The sequence below is a fragment of the Protobothrops mucrosquamatus genome, unplaced genomic scaffold (genome assembly GCF_001527695.2).
Source record: "Protobothrops mucrosquamatus isolate PMUCROS unplaced genomic scaffold, P.Mucros_1.0 scaffold_45, whole genome shotgun sequence".
NCBI classification, from domain to species: domain Eukaryota; kingdom Metazoa; phylum Chordata; class Lepidosauria; order Squamata; family Viperidae; genus Protobothrops; species Protobothrops mucrosquamatus.
In genome coordinates, this window is record NW_015386121.1 from 58,479 (window position 1) to 77,044 (window position 18,566).

General features: G+C 39.7%; 1 protein-coding gene across 2 annotated transcripts; it reads right to left on the reverse strand.

Annotated features, from left to right (window-relative positions):
- Positions 1 to 1,534: 1,534 nt before the first annotated feature.
- C1D (C1D nuclear receptor corepressor) lies at positions 1,535 to 15,465 on the reverse strand. Of its 2 annotated transcripts, none has more exons than XM_015810949.1 (5): positions 15,390 to 15,464; positions 10,133 to 10,281; positions 8,409 to 8,475; positions 7,693 to 7,748; positions 1,535 to 1,783 (listed from the first exon to the last, which is right to left on the reverse strand). In XM_015810949.1, exons 2-5 carry the CDS (start codon positions 10,262 to 10,264, stop codon positions 1,607 to 1,609), a joined length of 432 nt encoding a protein of 143 aa, XP_015666435.1. In that variant the 5' UTR covers positions 10,265 to 10,281; positions 15,390 to 15,464; the 3' UTR covers positions 1,535 to 1,606. The 2 variants fall into 2 exon arrangements, with proteins under 2 accessions (XP_015666435.1, XP_015666444.1); XM_015810958.2 differs by having other exon boundaries at positions 1,607 to 1,783; positions 15,447 to 15,465.
- Between the last annotated feature and the right edge of the window lie 3,101 nt (positions 15,466 to 18,566).

Genomic DNA, 18,566 nt, shown 5'->3' on the forward strand with positions numbered 1-18,566 from the left:
AAACGGAGTGTTTTCCTGCACCTGTCACACCACGTTATCTAACCCGGAAGTCCCCACTGAAACCATTCTCAATCGGCACATAGCTTCTGATTAGGAAAAGGCTTTTACAAAAGAGGAACCAGGACACAACTATTTAGTTACAAACACACACTAGTGACCAAATCCTTCTAATGAAATAATTCAAAGAGGATGTAGCAACTTTATGGAGTAGAAGAGCCACAAGATCAATTCCTCCCAATGAAGTGAAACAGAGGAAAATGAACATGCCGATTTTAAATCAACATTCAAAAAGAATCATGCTTACAATTACCTATGGAAATAGTATTACAATATAAAACTCCAGTGTTGACTATCAAGAGGGCCTGAATTTATAATGATGGCCTCATTTACATTGGAAAGGATACGTCAGTGAAAGCCCAAACTGGACCCAGATTGTTGGGGGCAGTATGTTGACTCTGTAAACCACTTAAGAGAGTGCTATTAAGCACCATGAAGTGATATATAAGTCTAAGTGCTATTGCTGTTTTAATCTAACAGAGAGGTTGTTATATTGTACTACTACCTTTGCATTGAAAAAGTTGGAGGTCATTTTTGTTTTATATTTTTGGTGTATTTTGTCATTTTTTAATGTTTTATTATTCCCTTTCCGTTTTCCTCCTTATATTAGTTTATATTTTAATGTTTATGAAATATAATAAAGATATTTGTAAAAAAAAAAGACAACTTACTAGGCTGATTTCTAACAAGCCTCAGACAAAAGATGTGGTTTTTTTTCCCCAAGGCATTAAGTGAATGGGCAGAATCCAGTAACAATAACAGCCATCCAATTCATCTAGAACAGTAGGGAAGCTGAATAGCTAAAACCTTCCTTCCATTAGATTATTTGAATGAACTTGATAAATACAGCTGTTTACACATTACAATAAGTTAATTTCTCCTACAGAACATCCTTCCAACATCTCCTGCCAAGTAAGTGATGTGTGTTTAAACACTGACAAGCAGCCTGCATGCACTGATGAATTTCCTCTTAACACACCTCCTTAATTCATCAGATTTATATCTTGACTTTCCTTCAAGCAAGACAGCATACATATCACTCCCTCATCTAATTTTCCACCACAACCACCCTATGAATTAGAGTTGCTCTGGAATCAGGCAGCCTTAAATCTAACAAATGAATGAATGAATGGGTTGACATCACAATCAACCCAAAGCTACTTGGTGAGCTTCCATGGTTGAAGGTGGACTTTGAGTCTAATTTAACAGCTGAAGAACTACACTGCACTATGCACCATGTTCTTTTCAGATCCAAGGTGGAAAAAATAGCCACGTGAAATATTTACAGAACATTGGGTTGATTTTACTTTCTAAAATACCCCAAACACAAGTATGGGTAGATTTGGACACTGTACTTGGTGATATATCCATCAGTGAAAAAAAAGCTATTTTACCAGGAAATAGCCTTTTTATCCTTTTCTATCAGAAATCAAAATAAAGATTAGATCTTTAAAAAAAAGTTACAGGAGAGAAAACAGAAATATCAAGGGCATTTTATTACATATAAAACTTATTAAAATAATTCTAATTAATACTGAACAGGGAGATTTTAATGAGTTTTTTTCTTTTTCGCTGGAATGGGACTTTTCTTTGCAGGTTTGCTTTGAGTTTTTGGCTCGTACAGTGCATGTCGTAAAAATCTTGATGCCGCGCCTTTATCCAGCCTGGCAGCTTTTTTCTTTTCTTCAATCTCTTTCACTCTGTTCATGTATGTTCTTATTCTCTCCTGAAACACATGAAAATATAAAAAGTACATTTCCGGTCATATCAAAAAGACCAAATATATTTTCAAACTCAAGTCAGCTGAAAAAAAGGCCAACAGTGACGGTATTGAGACACTCGAGCAGTATTTCAAAATACAGTGGAGAGTTTTGAATATTGAGCAAGTATTATCAGGGACACATACAAAATCCAAGGAAGATGCCCTTTTCCTGGAGGAAGATGCATGAGGAGGTTTCACAATGATGAACAACTCTCTGGATGAGCCCATATCCAAAGCAATCTCCTAGGCAGTACTACCTGACATGTGTCTTATGTTATTGAACTACTCTTTTTCTTTCAGATCACCCAAATCTCAAACGTTATTGCTCATGTAACAGATAGGAAGACCATTTGACTCTGTGTTTCCTTCAATTGAAGTTGGCCAAAATGATCAAAAGGCAAGTTTTAAAACAGACATGTCAAACTCGCGACATCACGTGACATCGCGCAACATATCGGAGCTTTTTCGCCATTGCTGGCAATGAGGTGGGCGTGGTTTCCTGATGACGCGTCCGGCCCATGGGCCGGCAGTTTGACACCCGTTTTAAAACTACCAACCAAATCAAATTGTTATAACCTAAGCAAATATGACCTCCCATATGCAAGAATCAGTTGTTCCCAATTCCAAAGAAGAGGTTTAATTTTAATCCTAATAAAGTGTAGTTTGTATAAAAATTCTCATATACTCATACACCTTACAGAACAATCACTGTTTTATATCTTAAGCTCTTCTACAAGATTACAAGAGAATGTGTGTGTGTGTGTGTGAATTAATGAAAAAATGGATTTGGACATCACAGAGCACTTGAGAATATCAATCTACTGAGCACCTATTACAAAGCATGAAGTTGCAAATCTGAAGGAAGCAAAACTGCTAAAAAGTGCCTTGCTCCAAATCTATTGTGTAATTACATTTAGCATCTGTATACTGAAAAAAAGATATTGTATTGCTAAAAAAGACATGCAAAACCTCCCATGATCAAGGAATTGGAGCAACTGTCCTGAAATAAAAGGTTAAAAGTAAGGCTTCCTAGCTTAGAAAAAATGCAAAATAGAGGGTAAAAATTATATCTGGGGTGAATCATTAAGGTAGTTTTTCTTTTTTTCCCCCTCCTCTTTTCTTAACAGAACAAATGAGTATTGTTTAACAAATAACGGGAAATTCAGGTTGGATTAAAAAAAAAGTACTATACATAGTACTTTCTTGACATGTAAAATTTGCAAAAGGTGTAGTGAAGATAATACCAACATTAAAAGGAAAGAGAAGAGGGAAACCACAGCAAGGTGGATGGGCTCAATAACAATGGATATACCACCAGGAGTCTTGAAGGGACAGGTTGGGGACAGATCATTTTGGAGTCTACCAGCATGATTGCTAAGAATGACATTGAAATAATCAGTCAATCAGTTAACTGATCAATGGCTCCTTGCCACATACAAAAACTATGTAATGTTCCACTATCTCGCTTGCTGAATGGCATTAAGTAGGAAGGGCATTCCTGCCCTGCTTGTGAGCCTCCCTTTAGCATCTGGATGGCCATTCCAGAATCAGAATGTACTTTTGGTGAGCCATCACGGGTCTTCTTATGGTATGCTAGCATGGCTGAAGTGTTGCTAAGGGTCTTATGATGGAGGTAACAGAAGCAGCAGCCCTATAGGTAAGCTGCTGTGTGCAGTATGAAGCAGTGTGGCCCAGACAAAATAAATCCAAGAGAACTCTGCTTCTTTTGACAATTGTATGTCTTAAGACTACTAAACAGTATTCTACGGAATAGGAAAACAGCTTTGACTTCTGTTTTGGCCTCAGTTAATTTCCCCATGCTCTCGGCCATCATTTTTGCCCCAAGGCCAGACTTCTGAGGTAGCCCTCAGCATCTCAGAAAAGGATTATTTTTGGAGCTGGGAAAGAAATGGGAGATTTTTCTTCCACTAGAAAAGTAGGGCCAACATTTAATTTGATTCATACCGCGTCCTTCAACTCTACTTTATCTCAATCATTCTGTCAGGATATAAGAAAGAGTATGATAGGAAGTAGAACTGCACCACTAGCTGCTATATAAAAAAAACCACCAGAATTGTTGGCTCCTTTTCTTCCTTTCCAGCTAGCTGTGAAAGATGACTAAGAACTTCCAGTTGTGTTATACCTGGTTATTACAAAATGGATATAAAATTAAAAACTGCTGCCTCAGTAATCTTGCTTTCTGTTCCCTTCCCTTCCAATTCTTCCTTTTATTTCATCCCTTTTTAGATTTAGGGGAAGGACTCCTGAATTATCAGTAACTTAGTTTGGGAGCCTTTCTGACAAAGGAATGATGTATAAATTATAATTTTAACTCTTTGATCCAAGTCACCAGCATTCATCCCCTTAACAGAGGAATTCCACATTTCTGTAAATGTTTTAATATCAAATAAAATCTTCATCTTCTAGTTCCCCTTCCCCAATACACACACACACACACACACACACACACACATGATAAATGTAAACTGATGGATTAATTATAGTTTCCTTTTTAAGGGAATTTAGAGATTGCTAAATGCAATCACTCAATTGTTGCAACTCTCCCTGGAAAATTAAGTGATTTCCATTCATTCAGTCAAGGCAATTGCTTTATTTTAAGTTTGTCTGCTACCAAATCTTAGTACTACTGCCTTTTGAGAAAATGTGTAAATTAATTTTGACAAAATTACTTGTAAAAGCACTTTCTTTTAACACAATCGTTTATGTTAAAATTACCTAAATAAAGATTTCAAAACTCAACCAAATCGTCTGAATTCCATTTCATTTGTTATTCTAATGACACATTAATAAAATAACAGAATAAGGCAGGAATGTTCATCAGTCAGGCAATACTGCATCCTGCAATATCACTGCAAAGGTTGTTTATTATTATATTGCTTTTAACGTTTATAATGTTTAATTATAATATTACTGCAAAAGTCCTCATTTAGCAACTGCCTTGTTTAGTGGTCATTCACAATTAAGATGGTCATTAAAGAGCCCTTTTTCTTAGCGACCACTTCATTTAACAACTAATTTTCTTGTCCCTACTGTAGTCACTAGATGAGCACTAGCTATAGCACTTTTAAAGAATGGATCCTGGTCCAGAAGGGAACTGTAGGAAAAGTAATTCATATTCTACTCTGGGCACCAAAAGAACACTGAATTTATCAAATAACTGTCTCAAATTAGGGGTATACAAAGGCACTAGATTTCATTAATGATTTGATCTATCAGACTTCAGAAAAGAGATCGGAAATCTACACTGTTCAATGCCCTCCACAACTATGGAAGCCATTGATCAGGAGAGAATGCAAGTCTAAGGCTGGTTTCATTTTTCATACTAAGGAATGATTTATTTTGGATTAGGTTGTGTGAATCCAACCCTGGTATCTTATTCAATAAAATGTGGACAAGTGCAACATTCAAACCTAACCAATATGTTAGTGACTACCTTCACACTTAATCCTAAATCACAATTTATTGTTATTTGGGTAAGCCTCTATAAGCCTAGCCAAATAGGCAGGCCTTGCATTTCTGTATTGTCATTATAACACCAACTCAGTCACTAAATATATCACAAAACGTTTGGCTTAACTCATAGACTGTTTAACTGAACAAATCAGAGTCTGATTTATAGCATGGCTCTTGGTTCATATATAAATAACATATCAAGATTAGTCTTCTTTCTTGTTGCAAGGGGGAGTACAAATCAAGGCTTGCACAGACTTGCACACATGGTCCTAAATGATGTCTTAGTATTATGTAGCAACCAGTTCAATATCCCTCCCCCCCCCAAAAAAAAAGCCAGTAAGAAATGATCTGCAGAACAAATTCTCAGGCAACATGAAATAACTATTTCACTGAAAAGATACTTTTCTCTCCAGGCACATGAAAAGTCAGTTCTCAGTATCAAGCTACCAGTAATAGCAAAATAAAAGAGAGAGCTGACTGATCTTTTAGATGCAAGAAATGGACATCAAACTGAGCTTTAGAAGGAAATAATATCCATTTCACACTGCATTATGTTATAAAGTCTGTAAGAAATTAAGAGAAGCTGAAAATAACTGCTTTCCTCTTGGGAAGTTCAAGATAACAGGAAATATAACAGTGATTGAGCTTTTCAACATTCATTATATTTACTGTACTGGATATTTACTAACATGACATACTTTTCATACTGATGCGACCTGGGAAGGAGTTAAAAAAAATTGAGTGGCAATTTGGTCAATCTTGAGCAAAAAGCAGTTTTGCTTTAAAAAAAAGCAACGTACAGCCACAAACCAATATGTATATACTGTATGTATATACCTACATTTCCCTATGAATTTTATTTTGTAATTAATTTTATTTATTACCTGTATTTGTAGTTATTATTTTATTGTATTAACAACACGGCATATCTGGATAAGTCTAATATATAGAACGTAACAATTCTGGTAGCCAACTGTAGATTTGATCTGTAGTTTTTCTATCTGCCAAGCTAAATCATTTGATCTGTTTCTTCAAGTCAGCAGAATTTCTAAGATACCCAGTCTTATACATTCTGCTCATGCTTCTAAATGGATTATAAGACAAACCTAAAAGATTTATTATAGGCAGTAAATATGTCACTAATGCAGAATTACTGGACAGAACACATATAACTGGTGCCAAAAAAGCTTTTAGCTTTGTTGCTGAACTGGATTCTTTACTGCTGAGAAAATGAATTAATGGAGGGATTGGAGTAAGGGAGGAGGGAATCTTTCCCGTCTTTGCTAGTAAATCAAACACATGATACTTTTAAAGTCAGGCAGGAGTAAGAAAAGGTAGCCTTAGAGATTAACACGAGTCCAAGTATTTATAGGAAAACATACTGTACTGGAAGTTATAAATAATTATTAGACACGTAACATTTTTCCACTCCGTAAGGAAAGAGTTGGTTGGCACAAAATTCATTTTTTTAAAAAAAAATGAAAAAGAGGGAAAGGATCATCTTATTTGAGAACTGAACTGAGATCAAAACATCTACTTTGAAAATGACAATATCATTTTGAGCAAAAACTATGCCTGGGTATTCAAGGTTTTGCAAGGTAAGCAAATGAGATGAAGAACAGATTAGATCCTATGGCAGCTTTGTCTCAGGGCTATGATATCTGGTTTGCAAAACAGTGGATAACCAGCGAAAGGGCAACAAAGAAATACCGAAAGTCCTTTTTGCTGCCACCTAGAGGTCATTAAGATTTTTACAACCCAGATATACAGTAGTAGCCCAGCTTTTTTTTTTTTTTTTTGCTACAGGAACATTTGCAACAAAGTGATCCCTCAAACAAACCGCGGAAGTTGTGATTCCCCACTTGCAGCAGAAGTGAAGCAATTCATCTCTGTTCTCCACCATGCATATGGAAGGCTTACACCAGGGGTAGTCAACCTTGGCTCTTTTATGACTCGTGGACTTCAACTCCCAGAATTCCTGAGCCAGCTAAGCTAAGCTGGCTCAGGAATTCTGGGAGTTGAAGTCCACGAGTCATAAAAGAGCCAAGGTTGACTACCCCTGGCTTACACTAAGTGAGACACAGGCTTGTTGTTCTCCAGTGCTGCTCTGTTACCTTCACTTTTTTTCCCCTGTCAAAATACTGACTGGCAGTTAAACCAAACAGGCTGTTTACAATAATCACCCCCTTTAGAAAACAATATGAGAAAACTGTACTGCAGTGTTTTCTTACACTGACAATTATATGCTTCATGGAAAAAGCAGAAGGAAAACTGTGTTGGTGATGTGCAATGATCAATATTTAACTCAATTATGCTTCGTTTGGAATTCACAAAATTTCTGCAAACCATTTTCTCAACACGAGAAGAATTTTGCACGGTAGCGAACATAAGAAACTTACCAATTCCTGTTTGACTGGATGTTCCTTTGGATTTATTCCTTGTGTAGCAAGGTACACTGCAAAGTGAACGTATTGTTACCAGAGTTAATTAGAAAGATGTAGCAGTATATTCTTCACTGTGTATTTAAAATACAGGAATACATTATCACTTGCATGACTGGAAAAGTCCTTTGCCAAATCCTTAACAATCAAAATGTAAAATGTTTAAGACTTGGGAAAAGGGTATATTTTGGTGTTACAAAACTAAGTGCAGGTGAAAGTGCAAGTAGCTACACAAGAAATAGTTTACTTGCTTGCTTATTTATTTATCTGCTAACCTCTCACACAAGTAGCTACACAAAATAGTTTGATATTTAATTGCTAAGCTATCACTTAGTTCCAGAGATTCAGGCAGTTGACATTCCAACAAAACTCATAAAATAACATAAATATCAGAATAACAATATAAACATAATGAAAAGGGGGAATTAAAACTCATATAGGCAATGCTTTTTTTGTAAAAAAAAAAAGAAAAAAAAAAGGTGCCGGAACTCACACACGTCATACAACCCGCCTTGCCTACCCTACAAGGTTCCATCCAAAAAAGGTGCCGGAACTCCATTCTGGGCGTTCTATGAGAAAAAAAGCCCTGCGTATAGGTATTAGAGACCATTAATGTTTAAATATGCCAGTAGATGCAGATTCATCTGTATGTATTTCTTACTCTGCATACTTACCCCAAAACATTGAATTCAGTGTATAAGCAGAGACCAAATCTATTTTGGCTTGTTCAAGAGGATCTAGCTAAAATGAGAAAGATAAAATAACCTTCAAAACAGTTTATCATGCACGAAACATCAGATGACACTGGCACTGATGAAAATTACTGTCAATGCCTTTCCTTCCACAATGTGAAGCTAGATGGACAATAGCACTTTGCTGAACAAATGAGTTAACAAGTCTTTAAAAAAGATTCAGACAGGGAATCCCTACCTGTAATTCAGTCTTTTATCCATTATGCAGCCCTTATTCTCACCTAAAATAGAGAATGTGTTCTTTCTTGAAAAATGAGAGTACCATTATCTGTTTGAGTTGCTTTCTCTCCTCCAAGGCCTTCTAGGTGTGCTGGATATGAACTCACATAGCCCATCAGCCAGCTAAGGAATTATGGGAATAAAGTCAAGAACCTCTGGTGGGCACTGCTTAGGGGACCCTGCTCTAGGCACTTGCCACTTGTCATTTTTTGCACAATGCATGACTCTAAAATATCATGACCGCACATTAAAAGGCAAAAAGAGTTTAGGCTGCCAATGCCAATCTATCATTTTGTTCCTCTAGGTCTGCTAAAAACACAGGCTACAAGTTTGAACAGGGAACCTGTCAAAGGGCTGTATTGTAAAGCTGTTGTGCTCATAATTTATTTTTGACTGAAAGGCTGAAGACTTCAGGGGTGAAATTTCCTGATATATGAGCTCTTATTTTGCCCCAAAGAAACTACAAATTGGATGTACATAGGTACTTGCACAAAGAACTCAGGCAGCATCTTGTGCTGTTGCTTCAGGTTTAAAAAAGGGAACAAAGGATGCCTTATATATTCCTTTACTTCTTAAAAAAAAAACTTTCCCTGATACGTAGCAAAAATCCATCTAAATCAAACATTTTTGGACTTTCCATACCAGAACTCCCTTCTAGAGGCAAGGAAAGCAAGCAATATATTTTGCTTTTTAGTCACTGTGCATAACCCACTCAAGTGTTAAGAAAGCAATGAACCCTGTAATTTTTATTTATTCTTCTAAATCTCTGTAACTGCCATTCCAACTGGCACCATCCAGATATATTGTTCTACAGCTCCAACCCATCCATCAGCATGGATAACAAAGAATTATAACGATAATAATCAAACAAATATGCCTATGTCAGGGGTGTCAAACTCAATTTCACTGAGGGCCACATCAGCATTGCGGTTGCCCTTGGGGGGGGCAGGTGGGTGTGGCCAGAGTGGGTGCAGCCTACTGGGTGGGTGTGGATGGAGTGGATGTGGCCTACTGGGTGGGCGTGGCCAGTTCTACATCATTCGCATCAAGGGTGCCTGTGGGGGCGTGGGCAGGAGTGGGACAGATCTGAGGGTCTCTGGCAGAAGGGGGTGGGACCGGGGCAAGTGCCAAGGCATGTTCCACCGGGGCAAGTGCCAAGATGGCCACCACAAAATTGTACATTGGCTCCCGGCTGGCCTGGGCCAGGGCCAAGGCAGCGGGGGCCATTCCCTCACTGTTTCCAGGATGGCTTTGCGGCCCACATGAAACCACTTCGCGGGCCGCATCCAGCCCCCGGGCCTTGTGTTTGACATGTCTGGCCTATGTGCAGAAAGTCAAACTGGAGTGTCTCTCCAGTCAAGCTCACCAAGGGAGCAAGCAAAAATTAAACAGCAGCAAAAGGTTTCTTGCTCTCATCCTCTTCTTACCTTCTGGAGGAGCTCACTTCTGGATACAGACATCATTGTCTTCAACACTGCATCTACTGAGCCAACAGCTGTTTCAAAGGCTGAAAGGTAATCATGAATCTCTGTGGGGTAGTCTTCTTCGGCAGGATCCATTTTCAAGATGACACTCACTACGTGAAAAGGTACCAAGAAATAAATAAGAAAACAAAGACTGTTCACAAATGGTGCCAAACCATACTGAATAGGCCACAACTGTCTGGATTCACACATGCTAAACTACAGAACCAATGTAGCTTAGCACAATATAAAATACCAGCTATATACCGTTTGTGAAGTAGCAAAACAGGCTTACATGGTATTAAGGCTACCACTCCTCCTAACTGCAAATCAAACATACATAAGAGAAGTTTTGGACCCTTCAAAGAAGGGTAGTAGAGGTGGTCCTCAACTTACAACAGTTCATTTAATGACCGTTCGAAGTTACAATGGCACTGAAAAAAGTGACTTCTGACGATTTTTCATACAACAACCATTGCAGCATTTCCATGTTTACATGATCAAAATTCACATGCTTGGCAATTGACTCATACTTAAGACTGCTGCTGTGTCCCAAGGTCATGTAACAAGCAAAGTCAAAAGGGGAAGCCAGATTCACTTAACAACTGTGTTACTATCTTAACAACTGCAGTGATTCACTTAACAGCTATGGCAAGATGGGTCGTAAAATGGGCCAAAACTCACTTAACAACTAAAATTAGCAACAGAACTTTGGGACTCAATTGTGGTTGTAAGTCGAGGACTACTTGTTCTATTGCTAGGTTTTAATGCAATATAGGCAGTGTGATCATGCCTCTTAAATGCAGGTCTGGTAACATTTGAGATTAACATCCAAATAAAGACTCAGTTACATGGCCAAACACCACTCAAGGCACAACTCTCTACATAGTAGAGGAAGTACTTCTTTAATATGTGATCTGATAGTATTAATATGTTGCAGAAATAGCAAATACTGAAGGCACCATCATTGTTTCATAAAAGACAACACTCACAGCCACACAAGCTCATCATGTTCAAATCCTAATTAAAAAAATACTATGCCTCATGTCCATCTGCTCAACAATAGTCATTCACACCGGTAGCTTGAGTGATCAGTATTGCTCTTTCCTACCTTCAATATTCAAAAATGAAGTTTGCTCTGATCAAGAGATAATTTCATATTTTGAGAATCACAGGGAGTTAGCTGGATTCATAAAACAGAGGAAACCAAAACTAAACCATTTCATATTAAAGTTCTGCACAATGTATGAATTGTGAATGTTAAACCATGTCTCATGACCTAATGTGATGTGACTTAAAGGGTTACGAAGAATAATGTGATGTAAGGTGATGGGAGAGGATGGGATATATAATTTCAAAAGGAATTAAAACAAATCATGACTTAAGGCAATACACTAATTACTTAAGGTAATATGAACATGTTGCTGCAGATATATAAAAACAATTATTTGTTTTTTTAAAAGAAACCTGAAATAGAGAAATGATTAGTCTATCAATTAATCATTTAGAGTAATTTCATGATATCTTCAGATATAGAAAAATATTTCCAGTTAATTAGAAAGTCAATATATTTATCAAATGTGCTCACAAAAATTGCCAAATGCACAGCTGATTGTTATATGGTTCAACCAGTGCCAAAATATTTGTGTTACTCAGCACAATATTTTGCACACATAATGAAACTAATTGTATCTCACCAAAGTTCATGAAGATTTCTCCCAAAATGGCAATCTCTCAACATCATGAGTCCTTATGGCCAATCAGAATTACTTCCACCTATACAAAAAGTCATTTCTGCCTATAGGCAGACGTTTGATTTCTTCCTGAACTTTCTCTGACCATTTGGATTCACTGAATCTTAATTTACATAATGTGGAATCTATGTTATGGTATAAATTGCATAGCATTATATAATTGAAATGGCCTAGAAGCCCTGGTAATAAATAAGCAAAAAACAACCTGAAAAATTATTCTACCAAACAAAAGCAGTATTTAAAAACCCCAAAAATATTAAGAGGTTTCTAAATACTCCCAGTTATAATATGAAAGATAAACAGATAATTAAGGAGAGTCACAAGGGAAACAATACCAAATCGAGAAACTAGGCTGAATAAGTAATCATTTGAATCTGATGCTATTTACTAATTGACAGATTTTGCTAAAATGAGGAAATACAATTTTGTAATATTTGATTAGAAAAAAGACAATATGTACATTTATTGGTGCCTGGAAGCCTCTTACGGATTTTTTGTGCAAAAGTGAACTTGTGATTTATGATTTTGATGATTTGATAGATTACAGAGAGTCATGATGTAGTTTAGACAAAGAGGTAAATTTATAAAGTACTTATAACTGATATAAAGAAAATCGTAAGCCACTTCTATCTTTCTTCTTTCTTTGCTTTTTTTCTTCAACTTTTTTATTTTCTTGCACTTTTTGCCATTTCTTTTGTGTTTCTGTATCTTCCTCATTTTATATTAGTTTGTGTTAGCTTTTACTTTTTGTTTATATTTTTTAAATAAAAGTTATATTCAATTTTATATACAACCTATATACAATTATGGCGCTATGCTTCCAAATCCCAATTGGAAGGGAGCAATGGAGGAAGTTTCCCTCTGCTGCTTGCAAAAGAGAAACAATGAGAAACAAATATCCAACCAAAATGGAGGCTGGATTTAGGAAGCCAATTAGTCTATACTGCAGCAGGAGGCTGACCATCTAAATCAGTGGCCCCCAACCTTTTGGGCACTAGGGACCGGTTCTGTGGAGAGAGGTTTTCCGTGGACTGGAGGGGTCGTGGTTTCGTGTGCTGCCTGCATCCCACAGATGGGGCTTCACTTGTTTGCACGAACCGGTTTCTGGCATGCCGCAGACCAGTGCCGGTCGACGGACCAGGGGTTGGGGACTCCTGATCTAAATAGTCATATCTGTGACACCCTAAAAAGAATTGAGTCAATGTCAATAAGGCAAAATGCCATGAGTGTGGTGCATATCATAAGAAATAGAAAAATTACATTACTACTGCTAGTTCATAAAAGGTGCCGAATGAATTATGAGAAGAACACGAAGTAGTACAACCACCAAGCATAGCTCAAAATCATGAAACTGCACACAATTATTTAAAAATACATTCTTTTTGTTTCTGAGTTCAGCGATTCCTTAAATATTGGTTTTTAGGAATATGAATAACGCCAACATTTAAAAAGGGTTTTTCCTTGCACCCAATTGCTATTTACCAAACATCAACTGAGAGTTACTACATGAAATATATACTTTGTAGACTTTATGGTAATGTTTTCCTTTCAAATATTTAATATATAGGCCAGGTTCAAACCTCTGTTAAGCTATGTTTAACCACGGTTTGAATAAGCCACAAGCTAGATGTACATATACCATAAATCTTGGTTTACAAACTACAATGGTTAGATTGCATAACTAGGCTCATGAAACATTCAGAGCCCAATTATAGACAAACACAATATTGAAATAAGGGAAAGTCATGTCCTATTAAAACTCTTGAATCATATGAAGTGTAAAAATGTAAGCATTCAGGAAACTGCCACTTAATCGATAGCTTTAAATGACAATTCATGGGCTCTGTACAATTAGGAAGCAGGACTAAAAGTATAAAAAATTGGCTTTTCAAGAAACAGTCTAAATGGATTCTGGCATCAGGTAACTTTCACTTGTTAAAATACAAACACACACACCAGATTGGATTCACATATTACACTAAATGATGATTTAAGCTAGGACTACCAGATCTGAGCTGCAAAAATCCAGTAGATCACTAGACGAGAGCAAAGAGCTGCAGACAACTCTTACCATTTTGTTGCCATTTAGTGGCCATCCAGATTTGTGCACCCCAAATGTGGTAGCCTCAATTAAGCATGGTTTACTGAATGAGCCCAACTGATTAGGCTCACACATTCTGCCATGCCAAAAACAGGTAAACAACATTGTCTTATGTAATGCCATATGAACCTAGCCACAATTTTATTTTGGAAAATGGTAAGTAAAACTGACCCAATTTCTCCACCTTGAACAATACTGAAAAAAGAACATTCCGCCTTGGCATCTATTTTCAGTTATACTGTTCAGGATAAAGCATCATGTTGGAGATTGGATTTGCTCTAGTGCAGTGGTGGCGAACCTATGGCACGGGTGCCAGAGGCGGCACTCAGAGCCGTCTCTGTGGGCACGCGCGCCGTCACCCCAGTCCTAGGCCTTCAGCTGGGTTTTATAAAACCTTTTCGCTTTAGGCCTCCGCCGCCATGTGCAAAAAAAAAAAAGGTTCAATCAGTCAATTTCAACTTCTCGCGGGAAAAAAAAAGATCTTGCAAAGTTGGAATTGATTGATTGAACTTTTTAGTCCCACCCAGTCTGCCGTTACCACCGCAGCCACGCCCACCCAATGGGCCACACCCACCCAATGGGCCACACCCACCCGGCACCCGACGATGCATAAGTGGGTTTTGGGTTGCAGTTTGGGCACTCAGTCTCTAAAAGGTTCGCCATCACTGCTCTAGTGGACCAAAGTGCATCAGTTCCACTGATATAAGGTGGGGTGCTTCTATTTTACCCATTGGTCTCTCAGACAGATGTGACGACACAACGCTTTGTACTGGCATAGCCCAGACTGTTCCAAGCCCATAGCAGCAGCTTTTCAAAGCGACAAAGGGGGTAAGAAAGGGGGCTAGAAAGTGGTTAAAATCGGGCCTCCGGTCTCCTGCCACAACCAGAGCAGCTATAAGCAAAAGCACAGCCTTCGCAAGTCAAGGCCTTTCTTCAGTCTATTGTCCAGCAAAGGCAGGTGATGGCACTAACCCTGCAAGGTGTAACTTCTCCCTCAAAGTCCCAAAGGTGCTTTTTTTTTTTTCCTTTTTCCAAAAAGGCAACCGGCCTTCGTTTTTGCTTGAAGACGTTTCCCTTCTCGTCCAAGGCACTTCTTCGGTTCTGATTGTCAGAAGTGAAGAAGATCCTTGGATGAGAAGCGAAACGTCTTCAGCGGAAAAAGAAGCACCTTTGGGACAACCATGACCTGGATGACTGAGAAGCTCCCCAGACATTGTCTCTCCAAAGGCCTGCTCAGCTGGCCCGTCCTTTGCGCCGCGGGAAAAGGAGGCCCGGGCACGGATGCTCCCAACCTTCAGGGCCGCGCACCCTGAACGTGGCCAAACGAACCACCCACGGCGGCAAGCGCCGTCCGCCCCCAACCTACCCAGCCTTCTGCCAGCACTTCCGACCTGCCGCGCGAAAAAAGAAGGGCGCAACCTACCCGCACCGGCCTCCCCTCCCCTTGCCACCCACGTGACGGAGGCGAGGGCGAGAGATGAGACGTAAGTAGGCGGAGTTGCAGTATTTACTCCGGACCGGCTTAGACCCGCAGTAGTAATGGAAGAATCTCTTGCTCCTCCCCCCCCCCCCCGATAAAAGGTGGTTCAATCCGATCCCCTTTCTTCCCATTCCCTTTTCGCCAGCTGCGATCCAAAGAATGGGATCAAGTTGCCTTAGCAGTATTGTGTGTCCCTCCGGGTTTGGCGCTGTATGGCAGAAGCCTGACAAGGAAGTGGCCGGTCGGCTTGCTTTGAATGGCGATATATAGAGCCAAGAACGGCAAGTGTTTCCCGCTGGATCTGTGCGGAAGGCATTCCGGCAGGAACAAAAGGTCGACATCTCAACCTTGACAATTTTAAGGCATGTGGACTTCAACTCCCAGAATTCCACAGCCAGCATTGCTGGCTGTGGAATTCTGGGAGTTGAAGTCCACATGCCTTAAAATTGTCAAGGTTGAGAAACACTGGTCTATTGCTCTTAAAAGAGCTTTTTCGGCTTAGCGCCCGCCCTGCTACAAAATGAAGGCCAAGCCTTGGGGAAAAGGTCGGCGCTGGGTCGGAGGAGGCCGCAATGCTCCTGGTTTATTGGGGCTTGCGTGATGTTTTTTTCCGAGCTCTCCTGGGGTATTTCCAGGTTTGTTCCGCCCTGTGAAAGCGCGTGCGATTACATAATTCAATCCTATCTTCATTTATTTCTCAGCAGATAGTGGCATTCGGATGATGTTACCGGAAGTCCAAGGCCTAGCAGTATGGTTAGCTCTGGCTGGGGACCACCCAGGACTCTTGGGGGTGCAGCCTGGAATGGGAAATTGAAAAAAATCATGGAAGAGGGCCAGGGACACAGTGCTTCCCTATTAATGCCTAGAAAACTGCCTGGGAGTGTCCATTTATTTACCAATTGCCAAGTTTATTTTACCACAAATGTAGTTACGGTATTACTTGCTTCAGACAAAAGAGAGATAGAAGTGTGAGAGGTAAAAAGTTTCAAAGAAGGAAATCCCACCCCATATAGTCAGTTTTGTCCTGGGAAGATCTAAAACCAGTCAAGTGACCCATTAAACGTATCTAGACGATTGCACTGACATGCATCATTATGAAATGCTTTGAGAAGCTGATAAAGTACATTATTGCAGGGCTTTTCAACCAGTGGTACCACCTGTGGTACATTGGCACCTGGCAGGTGGTACGCAACCATTCTAGAAAAGTGGTAGCGGCGGAGGGGAATGAGCTGAACAGGTGGCAGCACCGCACAAGCCTGAGCGAGAGATGGCTGGAGTTGCAGGGCTGTCGGCTCAGCGGAAACGCCAGGATCAGCGTCAGGCTCCAGCTGGAGCTCGGCGCTGATCCTGGTGCTTCTGCTGAGCCCTGAAGAAGCACCAATCAGCTGGAAAGCAGCACTGATCCTGGTGCTTCTGCTGAGCCCAGAAGAAGCGCCAATCAGCTGGAATGTTGCAGCATCTCCAGGGTCTTGTGATTTACATTCAGAGGCTTGGCAACTGATTCATATTTATACGGTCACAGTGTCCCAGGGTCATGTGAAGTGACCAAAACCTGCTGCAACCACCCAGCAGACCGGGGGGGGGAACCAAACACCCCCACCCCACCCACGCTGCCAATCCTCAACAGAAATGCTCACAACAATGAAAACCTCAGACAGGAGGAAGAGCGCTCCTGGGCAGGCAGGTAGGTGTCTTGCTCGGCTGTGGCTTGGGGGGCGCTTTTCTCAGTGCCATTGTAACTTTGAACAGTCACTAAGTGAACTGTTGTAAGTCAAGGACTACCTGTACTTTATCACTTTTTTTCTTTTTTGGGTCATCAAGTTTTTGACACCTTGCTAGGCGACTGGTGGTACTCAGCTGTTGCCATATCCTAAAAGTGGTACAATGGGTGAAAAGATTGAAAAGCCCTACATTATTGTATCAAGCCTCCCGCCAGCATTTGACCTGCTTCAGTTTGCTTACCGACCAAATCGCTCTACGGAGGATGCTATTCTATTCTCCATCTGAGCTTGAAGCACTTAGAGGAAAGAAATACTCAGGTGTGTTAGTTGTTTGTCAACTTCAGTTTGGAATTTAACACAATCATTCCCCAGCATCTAGTACACAAACTGGGCCTTTTAGGCTTAAACACTCCTTTGTGCAACTGAATTCTTGATTTTCTCACTAACAGGCCCCAATATGTGCGAGCTGGAACAAATATTTCTAACATCATTTTCTTGAGTGCAGGTTCTCCTCAGGGCTGCATCCTAAACCCAAACATGATTCAGCTGTGGAGATGGTTACCAGCATCGAATTCCTGGATGTGCAGTTAATAAGTAGGCTGGCTTGGTCACTCAACAGCAAGACACTGGTGAAGCGGGCACAGCAACACCTGCATTTTCTATGTCGCATGAGAAAAGCATATCTTCCTTTCCCTATCCTTACCACTTTCTATAGAGGGATGATTGAGAGTATCTTGTCATACAGCATCAGTCTGGTTTAGAAGCATCACTGCTTCAGACAGGAAGGCAGTGCAGTGGTGAGGATAGCTGAAATGAATATTGGCAGTTCCCTCCCTTCCATCCAGGACATAGCATATAAGCTTTGCTTGAGCAGTGTCCACAAGATTGTCTAGGACACTATACACCCTCTTCACAACCTGTTTTCCTTGTTACCTTCTGGGAGGAGGCTCCGTGGTATCCGAAGCAGAGCATCCAGATTCAGTCACAGTTTTGTTCCATACAGTATTAACCTTGTGAACTCTAAAGCTTCCTCCTTCCATTATATATTCAAGATGAACAGTGATTAATATTTATATGTTACTTGTATGTAAGGGTGTAGGTCTATACATATGTTGTATATAGGGTGTTTAAATGTGTGTTATGTATGTGTACATTTTGAGAGCAAGCAACTAAATTTCATTTTTAATGTGTGCCATTGTGCCCACAGTAAAAAATAACAAAGGTTTCTCTCTCTCTCTCTCTCTCTCTCTCTCATCTATCTATCTATCTATCTATCTATCTATCTATCTATCTATCTATCTATCTATCTATCATCTATCTATCTATCCATCCATCCATCCAT

Coding starts and splice junctions, on each gene's coding strand:
- C1D (XM_015810949.1), bottom strand. CDS start 10,264: ATGGATCCTGCCGAAGAAGACTACCCCACAGAGATTCATGATTACCTT. Junction 7,749..8,408: donor ACTGAATTCAATGTTTTGGG/GTAAGTATGCAG, acceptor TTCACTTTGCAG/TGTACCTTGCTACACAAGGA. Junction 1,784..7,692: donor ATCCAGTCAAACAGGAATTG/GTAAGTTTCTTA, acceptor CATGTGTTTCAG/GAGAGAATAAGAACATACAT.